At 33.4% G+C, this 12930-nt stretch overlaps 1 protein-coding gene across 1 annotated transcript; it reads left to right on the forward strand.

Moving 5' to 3' along the window:
- The first annotated feature begins 719 nt into the window (after nucleotides 1-719).
- On the forward strand, nucleotides 720-12622 carry LOC140436550 (UDP-glycosyltransferase UGT4-like). Its single transcript, XM_072525457.1, has 5 exons — nucleotides 720-1059; nucleotides 5823-6434; nucleotides 8952-9140; nucleotides 11483-11702; nucleotides 12339-12622. Exons 1-5 carry the CDS (start codon nucleotides 819-821, stop codon nucleotides 12607-12609), a joined length of 1533 nt encoding a protein of 510 aa, XP_072381558.1. The 5' UTR covers nucleotides 720-818; the 3' UTR covers nucleotides 12610-12622.
- Nucleotides 12623-12930: the final 308 nt, after the last annotated feature.

Below are 12930 nucleotides of genomic sequence, written 5' to 3' on the forward strand. Positions count from 1 at the left end.
GTCCAATAACTGTCAAATCGATTACTAAATTAATTTTACTGCTATCTCCAGTTAATTATACGTAAATCCGTTGAAAATTGTAGAAATATGTGGTAAGTGTAGTTCTCTAGTGATTGGACAGGTGTCCCATAATAGAATTAAGCAAGTTTTCTAGTTTAGTTATTGGACAGATGTAATTAAATCCGAATTAAAATCCCTATTACTGTACCAGATCTACCTTAGGGACTATAAGTGCCTTTACTACACCCTTTTAAATAAAAATACAATCTTACCTTAAAAATACCACGTAGTTTTAAAAAAAAAGTCAGAGCAGATGCTTAACACAATGCTTAAATGTCACTTCACTCACATAACCTAAAAATATTTACCGCCAAAATCACAGAACCCGTTAAAGGCAGAACATAGACATAAGAATGAACGTAATATAGAAACGAGTAGTGCCACCTAGTGAAATATACTCTTGTTGGCACTTGCAGAAATCTTATTCTCGTAAGTTAACACTTTAATGTCCAATAACTGTCTCGTGTCCAATAACTGGCGTTTTACCCTATGTGTTTTTCAATTTTAAAGCTCTTAAAATTATTGGGTAGGCCCGGCCTATCCTGCCTACCCCCAAAAGCCGCCACTGATATTATATAATTATAAACAAACGCAATGAATATTTCTTACGTGCAGCTCAAGGACAAGATAGTCAAAACATATATTTAAGTATAATTGATCTATCTCTATTATCTACTTCTAGATTAAAGCGTAAAGTAATTTAAATTATAAATCATTTATGTTTTAGATATCACTGTCATTCAAGAAGTGTGTAGAACATGTTGATTAATATAAATTTTGTGATTGTTGTTTTATGTGAAGTGCTTTTGTCAGTGAATGCCGCGAACGTTTTAATATTGTTCAATCACTTTGGTAGAAGTCACTATTTTCAAGGAAAAGCATTGGGCCATGGACTTGCTAGAGCTGGACATGAAGTAACTATGGTTAGTGTGTTTCAGGATAATAAAAAAATCAAGGGATACAAAGAAATTCATCTCGATGGAATTTTAGAGAACTTAGGTAAGTTTCAATACCAACTTACTATGTTGTGTATGTTTCGTAGTTACTTATATATAGTTAAGTTATATTTCACAAATTTTTACCTCGTTATGTCTTAGAATTGTAATAAAATTTATTGTCCAATTGTATCAATTGTATTTATTGCACCAATCTAATCTGTTTGTAATTGTTTGTAGTTATTTTCAGTTACAGTACCATGCTTTTTTTTATAGTAAACCTGTATTTATTCTTATATTTAAAGTTATATATGAATTTATGGACATTTTTTTGTGTACACGTAAATTAATAATTAATTTACGTGTTTTTGATTATCTTTATAAATACGGTCTAAAAATAAAAAGGTTTACAAAATGTAATGTGAAAGTTTTATTAAAATAAACTTTAAAAATACCTAATTTTATTTACTTACGATAAATAATTAAGTTTAAACTAAGAACTTTAAACTAATTTAAACTAAGAACACAGCCATTTATTTTAAATTGCTAAAACTTTTAAAACTAAAAATAACACAAAAGGAAATGGGAACGAAAATCACGGTTCTCACTGTAATAATTTATTATACTGTCTACAGCAGGGGTGTTCAACATAAGTGTTTTGTGGAGGGCATAACCTAACCTAACCTAACCCTCTTATCTATGGTGGAGGGCCAGGTTTAGTATTTTTGTAACCGTAGCAGGCCAAAACAAATACCCAATAGCTATTAAAATATGCACTGCTCATCAGAGATAAAAATAATTTCTTGGCCTTTTTTTCAAGAAAAATCTTTATTTCAGAGAGCAACATTGAATCTCTTTAATGTGGTCTCTATTTAAAGTATCCAGTACAATCATTATTCCCAAAGCAGGGAAACACCCTAGGTCCTAGGTAAAGTCTACGAGGGAATCCTTAAGGAAAAACTCATAGAATTCCTTGAAGCAAACCACATTATCCCTAAATTTTAATTTCAATTCAGAGCTGGACACTCTACACAAAATATATTAATTTAAGCAGCAATCTTCATCTCATGCTCCTTAAATAAAAAGGAAAAATTGTCATAGGCATCTTCCTAGACCTCCAGAAAGAATTCGATCAGGTCTGGCATGCAGGCTTGACTGAAAAACTCCGCTGTACTGGACTGCCAACCACATGTCCAAGAACTATACATTCCTATTTGTCCAATCGGACCATTAGTATTAAAATCGCAGACAAATTTTCCACACCATTCACTCCACAAGCTGGAGTACCCCAGGGCTCAATTTTAGCGCCTATACTTTACACAGTTTACGACAGGGATCTCCCTCTTTCCGTAAATAATACAGAATCCACGCTGTTATATGCTGACGATACTGCACTATTTTTCTCAGGTACTGTTGATGGGGCGTGGAGGATGCAGTCTGTATTCAATCGGGCCCAAGCTCAATTAAATAAATTAGTAAAATGGTGTTATAAATGAAGAATGAATCCATCAAATGGCCAATATCTCCACAAATTCCTCCAACATCCAACGCACAATAGAAAGCTTCAATACCAGAGCAAAAGAGGTCCTTAAAACTTCATGTCATCACTAAGGATACATACTCACCAGGCTTCTCAAAAAGAAAGTTCCATTCCTACTAGCCAAACTTTTCAACCTGGCTGGAAACTAAATTCCTGATGAATACTTCAATACCCTGGAAGCAACGTCACTAAGATACAGCAGATACTAATAAGCTGTTAACAGCCAAAAATGTCGATCTAGGAGCCGTTCCCACAATATAGCTAGTAACATGCCAAGGTATCTCCTCACTACGGTATGGCTAACAACCCGCCAAAATTCTAATTACTATCTTAATAGGAATAAGCCACAATTGAAGTTTAAAATAAGTTTATTGACATTTCAATTTCTACTTCGGAAATTGTTCTCCTTGTAAAAATTTTATTGAATTTTGATAATGTGCCAGTTTTTCGTAAAGAATTTTCCAATCTCCGAAAATTTTGAATAACGCTGGGCCCATAACGGTTTCTTAATATTGTTCTGAAGCTATTTTCTTGTGGCATCTTTAAGTAGTTACTATTTTAATCGGATTCCATAAGCGGGGGTCCCATATCTGCTTGGAGCTCCCATAGCAGGAGTTCCCAGCTTTGCTCGAGTATATAGCCTATATTCAAACTCATGTACCCAGAGGTTAGTTGAATCTAACTTGTCTTTCAATATATACACCCTCAATCATTTCAGAGTATTAAAATCAAACACACACCTTTCAAAATAATGTAAGAGACGAACGCCTTAACTAACGCCATATTGGCATATAAGAACACGCTCTATAACCCTATAGAGAACACTGAGCGATCGTGGCACAATGGAAATGAAACAAGACCAGTTAAAAGTCTTGTTATTTCTGCACCGACGACATTTTTTTTAGTTTTAGGTTTTGCTAATTAATATTTGTTATTCTTCCTGGAAGTCTTCCTGAAAATATTTTTTCCTGCATCTCATTCATCATTTAACCCAGATCTATCCACTGCTGGATATAGGTCTCCCTCAGTCTTTTCCATGTATTTCTGTTTTGTGCTGTTTGCATCCAATTTTTGGCGATCCGTTTTATGTCATCAGACCATCTTGTTGGTGGACGACCTCTACTTCGATGTGCTTCTTGTCTCGGTCTCCACTGTATTATTCGCTGTGTCCATCTGTTATCCGACATTCTAGCTATGTGCCCGGCCCAGTTCCACTTAAGGGTCATAATTCTTTCTATGGCATCTGTCACTCCTGTTCTCCGTCTTATTTCCTTGTTCGTGATCCGATCCCTACGAGAAATGCCTAACATCGATCGTTCCATGGCTCTTTGGGTAATACAAATTTTATTTCTTACTTTCTTGGTTAGTGTTAATGTCTCTGCAATATGTAAATACTGGCAACACGCACTGATTAAAGACTTTTCTTTTAAGACACATAGGCAGTTCTGATTTAAGAACATAGCTTAGCTTGCCGAATGCCACCCAAGTGAGTCCTATGCGGCGGCTTAGTTCGCACGTTTGATTATCTTTTCCTATGCGTATCTCATGTCCTAAGTACTTATATGAGGTGGTTTCTTCAATATGCATGCCATTTACTGAAATCTTTTCGCTTAACACAAGATTTGTCATGATTTGTGTTTTTGTGTGGTTGATTTTTAATCCTACTTGTAGGGAGGCTAGGTATAGTTTCTCCAGTTGCGATACTGCATCATCGATACTGTCAGCAAAAAGGACAATATCGTCAGCAAACCTCAAATGACTAAGCATTTCTCCATTGACATTAATTCCTTTTTCACTCAGATTTGCGTTCTTAAACATATGCTCTAATAATGTTGTAAACAATTTTGGCGAAATTGTGTCTCCCTGTCGCACTCCCCGTTTTATTTTAAATACGTTGGTCTTTTTATCTGCCAGTTTCACACCATTTTGATAGATGTATTTTATCATGTTTATATAGCGATGATCTATACGGCACTCTGTTAAGGCTTTTAACATCTTTTGATGACTTATTGTGTCGAAAGCTTTTTCGTAGTCAACAAATATCATGACTAATGGCTTGTTATATTCAAGGCTCTTTTCTATTAAGTTCTTAATTACTTGTAAACGATCATTCGTGCCATATCCTGCTCTAAAACCTGCTTGCTCTCTTGGCTGATAGAAATCCAACTTACTTCCTAGCCTGTTGGTAATAACTCTTGTAAATAGCTTATATACTTGTGACAACAAGCTAATGGGGCGGTAGTTTCTAAGGTCGCTGATATCTCCCTTCTTATAAAGTAAGATGATTTCCGCGTTATTCCACTGCGTCGGTGTTATCGCTTTGCACAAACATTTATTGAACAGTTTAGCAAGTGTCAGTAAGAGCTTATTTCCTCCTAGTTTTAGGCTTTCGGTCATTACCCTGTCTTCACCTGGGGATTTATTGTTCTTCATCACCCGAAGTGCATTTTTAATTTCGTCAACAGTTATGTTCGGCATTAATTCTGAGCCTTGATTCTCTATCTTTGGTAAGGGGCGTCTTTCATCGGATTCACTTGTTTCATAGAGTTGTCTGTAGAAGTCTTCCACTGTTTTCACTATTTCTTCCTTATCAGTCACAATGTCGTCTTGTTTATTTCTTAACTTATGTATGTTCTTTTTTCCTGTGGACATGTTGTGTCTTAGAACTTTCAGACTTCTATTTTTCTCTATCACCCTTGTCACCTCTCTCATGTTATGTTGCCGTATGTCTTTTCAGATTTCTTTGTTTATTGTTTTACTGAGTTGACTAAATTCTGCGTAGTTTGTGTTATACCTGTCCTTTAGCCTCCTTCTTTCTTCGATCAGATTTTTAGTGTTGAGACTTATTTTCTCATGTTTTTTCTTCATTTTAGGACGGCACAACTTCTCCGCTTCTTTAAGGGCTTTTACGATACTTTCGTTTAAAACTTCGACCTGTGTTTCGTCGTTGATTTGTTGAAGGTTATGGTCAATGATGTCACGAAAGTGGTCTGTATTTTCGGGCGGGGTCCATTTACGATTGTCTGATTTTATCATTTTTGTTCGTTCATTCTTTAAATTGAACAGCATTTTTGCTCGAATCAATCTGCGACCGCTCTCATTAGATTTACCAAATACACTAATTTGCTAGAGTCTCTAAAGAGTCGGAGAATATTTTGTTTCTCTCAATGACTAGCAGTCATATCTTAGGTTACTATTAAGACGTAGTATGCTATATTATTTAGTAATACTGTTATGTTTAATTTATTTTTTTAAATATTAACATTTACTATTATATTCTTTTTTAGGAATGGAAACAAACTTCGTAAAAGTTCCCAAAATGTCATTACCACGTATGCAATTTTTCTATCATCCTTTTAGTCTAAACTATACTGAAAGGACACTCAAGCATCCTAAGTTTCAAGCTTTGTTGAAATCCAATGAAACATTCGACGTCATAATAATGGAAGAACTGACAAATGCAGCACTTAAGGCACTCTCTTGGCATTTCAAAGCTCCACTAATACTCTTCTGCCCCTTTGCTCCACATACTCCTATTCACCTTTTAGCTGGAAATATTGCACCTCCAGCCTATGTGGCCAACACATTTCTTGGTTATACCCATTTTATGACTTTCTGGGAAAGATCAGTGAATACGTTTAGTTATATATTTGAAGTGTTGTTTTATCATTGGATAACAACTCCTACACAGGAAGATCTGATGAAAAAATATTTCCCAGATTCGCCCAATTTAGCGGATATCGATAAAAATGTTTCTCTTTTTTTAATCAATAATCATGAAAGTATTAACTCACCCATTCCTCACGTACCAAATATGATCAATATTCTTGGCTTTCACCTTCAAGATAAAACTGAATTGCCCAAAGATTTGAAGGAGTATATGGATGAAGCAAAAGATGGTAAGTATATTTTGCTGCACATTAAAAATAGAAATATAATTTTTTATTTACTTTTGAAATATAAGATTCTCTCAGTTTAAATGTATTTTTTTAAAATTTGTCCAAGAGGCCGGAAATTGTTATTAATAATTAACATAACAAAAAACAATTTCCCGAGTAAAATTTTTTTAGACGTATCTCATTGAAGTAAATACTTTTTCTCTCTGGTAATTTTTCTAAAAATGCTTCTTTTCTGGTTATTTGTAATTTTTTGTTGAAAATATGCCTCAATTAGTGATTTTGGGTATTTTTATTCTTTTTGGGTAGGATAAATGGATTTTATCTTGCTCAAAACATGGAACCAAATATTTCGAATATATATGCATTTCGAGCAATATATTGCTATACAGTGTGTAAAAGCCAAATGCAATAAATTCATTATTTAGGTTACTGTACATATTTATAAAAAATCCCGAAACACGTCAAATTTAAATTATAACTTGACATTCTTTAACGTGAAAATGCAACCCCTACCTCCAACCCCCTTAGAATGACAGGTACAACCCCCAATTTTTAAAATAGGAAGTGTAGGCTTGTGATATATCGTTTGAAAGGTCTTTTCATTCCATTCAAAACTGTTGTCGCTTTCAAGTTTATTAAGATTAATTAAGATAAAATAAATTAAAATCATGTGGTTACCGAAATTCGCTAAAATATACTCAAAACTTATTTCCCGTTTAGGTCTTGATAATGAGAAAGTGAACAAAATCCATAGAAATGTGGTTTTTAGATGGTAACCATTAAAAAACTTTAAAGAATTTCCGTGGCAACGTTATTTTAACACGCATTAGTAAATTGTTTTATTTAAGTTGTCAGTATTTTAATTTAAGTAAAAAGTTCGTTCAATTCAATTCTGAAAAATGGTTAGATTAACGGAAATGCATAAAATAACAGTTTTACAAATGATTGGTTACGGAGATAACACCCGAATACAACAGGAAGTAACTCGCCTATTTTATGAGAAATTTCCTAATTTACCGCCTATATCCCAAGGAACAATAAGTAAAATAGAGAAGCAGTTTCGCGAGTTTGGTCATGTAAGGCAGATAAAAAAAGCAGCTGCCAATGCACTGAGTGATGAAATCAAATTAGATGTGTTGCTCGAGTTTCAGGAAAATCCACATATAGTAAACAAATTAAAAGAAAATAAATTGCATCCCTATAAGATGATACCTACTCAAGAGCTCATGGAAGACGATTTTGATAGGAGAACTTTTTTTTGTGAACAAATGATGTTGGATAACAATATTATCCAATTAGAAGACGTTATGTTTTCTGATGAGTGTACTTTTTCACTTAACGGTCATGCTAATCGGCAAAATTGCCGCTGCTGGGCCACAGAAAATCCTCACTGGATGAGAGAAGAACACACTCAATACCCTCAAAAGGTTAATGTTTGGGCAGGGATTGTAGGAAACAATATCATTGGTCCCTTTTTCACTGAGGGCAACTTGAATGGCAACAATTATTTGGCACTACTTCAAAATGATGTCTTTCCAACGTTGGCAAATTTATATCCTGATCCAGGAAACCCTCAAGTTCCAGCAAATACGATATGGTTTCAGCAGGATGGAGCACCACCACATTACCAACTTAATGTCCGGCAGTACCTCGATACAATATTTCCCAATCGGTGGATAGGGAGGCGAGGATCGATTGAATGGCCAGCGCGATCACCTGATCTTACATTATTAGATTTCTTTTTATGGGGATATGTGAAGAGCCATGTTTACAAAACTAAACCTTCTGATTTAAATGACTTAAAAGAACGAATAACCCTTGCGATTAGGTCGATCGCGCCTGTTATGTTAAATAATGTTAGAAGACAGTTTTATTTGAGATTAGGATGTTGCCAAGACGTTAGCGGTGAACATTTTAAACATCTACTTCATTAACATTCATAGTTCTTTTTCGTGTTCTACATTTTATTACGTTTTGCATTACATTTTAGTTTTTGATTGTATTGTAGCGAATTTCGGTAACCACATGATTTTAATTTATTTTATCTTAATTAATCTTAATAAACTTGAAAGCGACAACATTTTTAAATGGAGAATGAAAAGACCTTTCAAACGATATATCACAAGCCTATACTTTCTATTTTAAAAATTGGGGGTTGTACCTGTCATACTAAGGAGGTTGAAGGTAGGGGTTGCATTTTCACGTTAAAGAATGTCAAGTTATAATTTAAATTTGACGTGTTTCGGGATTTTTTATAAATATGTACAGTAACCTAAATAATGAATTTATTCCATTTGGCTTTTACACACTGTATACGATAATAAGGGTGTACGGTTGCGACGATACAGGCGCGTGGCGTTTAGAAATCTTTGTTTAAATTTAAAACTATGTTTTTATAAAAAACACTTATCGTTGTAAAAATATTTTTCCTTATACATTTTTTCTGGCTTAACGTATTTTTGTAAAATGATTTCCATATTCAGTAAATGTACCAATATTTTTTATGTATAATTATAGGTGCGATCTTATTTAGCTTTGGTTCATTTATACATCCATCACAAATGGATCCTAAAATTAAGGAAGCTATTATCAAATCTCTCGGTAAACTAAAGCAAAAAGTGGTATGGAAAACCGATGAAGAAAATTTCACTGGAAAACCTGCTAATATGAAGTTGAGCAAATGGGTTCCACAAGAAGCAATATTGGGTAAGAATTATATTATTCATTTTCAGGAATTCATTAAGCAGTTATGCAGATATACTTTCTCTAGAGCGAGTGAAGAGCATAGGGCTTAACGAGTCCCCTATCTTATTCTGCTGTTTATACGAATATATATATATATATATATATATATATATATATATATATATATATATATATATATATATATATATATATATATATATATTAAACTTAGAGCTAAGATTAATATTATTATAAAAATTAATATTAAACTCACCAGTCTTCCGGGTTGAACCGCGTCGATATCCATTTTGCCGAGCTTTCGACATCCTCTCTGATGTCTTCTTCAGGGCTTCCGAGGTCTCAGTCTCCCGAGCCCCCAGACACTACTACACTCACTAGTCACTTCTAGTTCACTCACTAGTTCACTACGTACTACGTACTAGTTCACACAGTACTGTAGTGAACTAGTGAGTGAACTAGAAGTGACTAGTGAGTGTAGTAGTGTCTGGGGGCTCGGGAGACTAAGACCTCGGAAGCCCTGAAGAAGACATCAGAGAGGATGTCGAAAGCTCGGCAAAATGGATATCGACGCGGTTCAACCCGGAAGACTGGTGAGTTTAATATTAATTTTTATAATAATATTAATCTTAGCTCTAAGTTTAATTGTACTAACCGCGGAAATCTTTCCGAACATATTATATATATATATATATATATATATATATATATATATATATATATATATATTGTTATGATTGTTTATTTTGACTTTAATCTTAGTTTATTGAGCCAATAATAAAAAAATATAACTTATTTGTTATCAAAACTAAAATAAACTCCTTATATTACCTGTGTTCGATGGATTCAAAGATTTTCTAGTTGTCTTTTATCGGGATAGAGAAGAAGGATAAGAATAAAAAAAATATTATATTACAAAAATTTACGTTTCTTTATTTTATATGAACGAATAAAACAATTATCAAATACTGTCGTTATCTTGTCAATCAGCATACAAGAAAATAATTCAAATTTTTATAATAATAAGTTTTTAAATCTACATACATTTATATTAAGTGAAAACCAATTTTACTTAAATTTTTCTTTACTTGAAACAAAAAAACAACAAAACTTTAAACTTTTGATTAGCCTAACAAAACCTCAGTTCTTAAATTTGAATGCTAATGATCATGATGTCAAACCGATCCTTCACAGATATAAAATTCAATTGTACAAAACATTTACAGCTTATTTTCTTATTGAGTTGTATGTTGGAACATACCCAGAAAAATCCAGTCTCCTCAACGATGTGATCTCTCCTTTTTGGCACCTAGGCTCCTTCCTAACGTCTCTACAAACCTGCTGCACTAACCAAAAACACCTGATGCACTTCTCCAAAAACTCAACTACTTATTAATGACACAAGGACCTCCTTTTGTCAACTTAATGCCGTAAAACTACTTTCACAAATCTTCACAAAATGCCAACGGTAGATACAAGGACTTCTTTCAATATACGTGCTATCTCCTTCTACAAAACTATTCAATTCTTTTCACAATGCCGGTATCCAACTCACGAACCACACCCTATCTTGAGACAAACGACTGTTTCCTTCGATGACCAAATTATAACTGACTTCTCCGGTTCCCATGATCGGCTCCTAATTCCCATTTAAAAACGACCGTCCAATCAAAAGCTCCAATTTTGTTTACCGTGATTTTGGAAAAGCCTAATTTCGGTTTCAGAGAAAAACTAAATAGCTTACTTTAAAATTGGTTTTGTCAATACACAATTTATACATATTTCAAAAGATTAGAATATGGTCATTTATTACTCGATTATACAAACAATGAAAAGATTAACTTACAGGTAAAATGTCTTCTAATTATAAACAAAGGTTTTTTGATAATTTTGTTTGAAACGGAAAAAGGTCGTTTGCCAAACAAATTTCTATTCTTATCTACACTAAATCTTATCTTAAATTACTATATACAATTTGTTTATATTGATATCTTAAAATTTTATTTCGATGGATTTTTTTATTTATTTTTCTTTGGTTGGGAAAGAAGAAACATAACAATATATATATATATATATATATATATATATATATATATATATATGTCTAAATTGTAATTAATCAGATAAAATAAGACTATTAGAGATTATTTTCTATTTCCAAACAACAAACAAAGATAAAAATGTTTTTATTTATAATTGTTGTTTATTCCCAAAAATATTGGTTAAAGAAATGATTATCAGTTACAATTTCCTTTTTTTTTGACAACTATCAGACTCGTTCTTTGGTAATTTGCTGGATTTCCAGGATGATTTTGGTGAAATACTTAAACATTTTTTACTTTTAGCTCACCCAAATTGTAAGCTATTTATTACTCATGGTGGTTTTCTAAGTACTATCGAAACTATTTACCACGGAGTTCCGATTTTGGCCGTACCTTTTATTGGAGATCAGGATTTAAATTCTGGTAGAATGGTAGAACTAGGCGTTGGACTTAAAACAGATCTGAATGAAATAACAGAAGAAAAGTTAGACTACCTCCTAAATCAGCTGCTTAACAATAAGAAGTAAGTAATATATATATATATATATATATATATATATATATATATATATATATATATATATATATATACAATTATATGTAGACTAGGAGTGCATCAGAACATGTGTGCATCTATTATATCCCTAAGTGGGTGGTCATGGTTCAACTGTGCGATTGTCGAAATGGATTAGCGAAGAAATATACGGGGTTCGTGGAATAATTTGTTAGTACAGAATAAGCTTACACTATTAAGCTTACAGTTCAAGCGCGAAAGCTACTATCTTCACTTATTAATCCGAGAGAATTCTTTGCTATGTAGAGTTTGCTGTGATGGCTTTAAAAACACATTTTTAAAGCTGTAAAATGTCCAGCCAAGAGTCTACGTACCTAAAAGGGGAGCAGAGTCCATGCAGAGGGTTCCTAGGGTGTAGTGGACCCTGTATGGAAGATCGAGCAAGACTGCCCTGACTGTGCGCTCTGACCTGAAAATGCCTCATATTTATACACACTCGTGAGCGTTGATATGGGTATTTCCAGATCAATTTGCCAACATTAGATGTTTTGAGCCGGAACCACGGTGTACTAGTCCACTACTATTATAAAATCAATGAGAAAATAAGAAAGTGACATTCCTAAACTATATTATTTTTTCTTTCAGGTACAGGGAGAATGCTAAAAAGAGATCTAACTTAATTCGAGATCGTCCTATCAAACCCATCGATCTTGCAGTTTATTGGGTTGAATATGTTATGCGACATAGAGATTTGTCTCATATGAGGGTTGCTGCTCTTGAACTAAGATGGTACCAATATCTCCTGTTGGATGTTATTTTAGTTTGGAGTATAGGTGCCTTTGTTGTGATATTTAGTATTTACTTTATTTTAAAAATGTTATTTTGTAGGCAAAAAGCAAAAGTAAAAACGAATTAAATACTATACTACAGATTTGAGTTTACTTCCTCCTCGTCCTATCTAACATCTCTATTGAGGTTTCGACCATTATGACAAACTCTGGTCTATTGTGGGCTTGGTATATGAGAGCGTTTCTTTCAGTTCTGGTTTATTCTCTGATATTCCTGAGCTACGATTTCTTATTTCTTCCTATAGAACTTCTTCTTCTTTCCCAGAATGATTCTGTTACGTCACAAAAGATGGTATAAAAATTGAGGTTCAGACGTGGTTCAGTGGTTCAGTTCAAGAAATCATCAAAAGAAAAAAACCACTCAAGGGAAAATCCAGACTAAGAAAATA

Source organism: Diabrotica undecimpunctata, chromosome 3, assembly GCF_040954645.1.
Source record: "Diabrotica undecimpunctata isolate CICGRU chromosome 3, icDiaUnde3, whole genome shotgun sequence".
NCBI classification, from domain to species: Eukaryota; Metazoa; Arthropoda; class Insecta; order Coleoptera; family Chrysomelidae; genus Diabrotica; species Diabrotica undecimpunctata.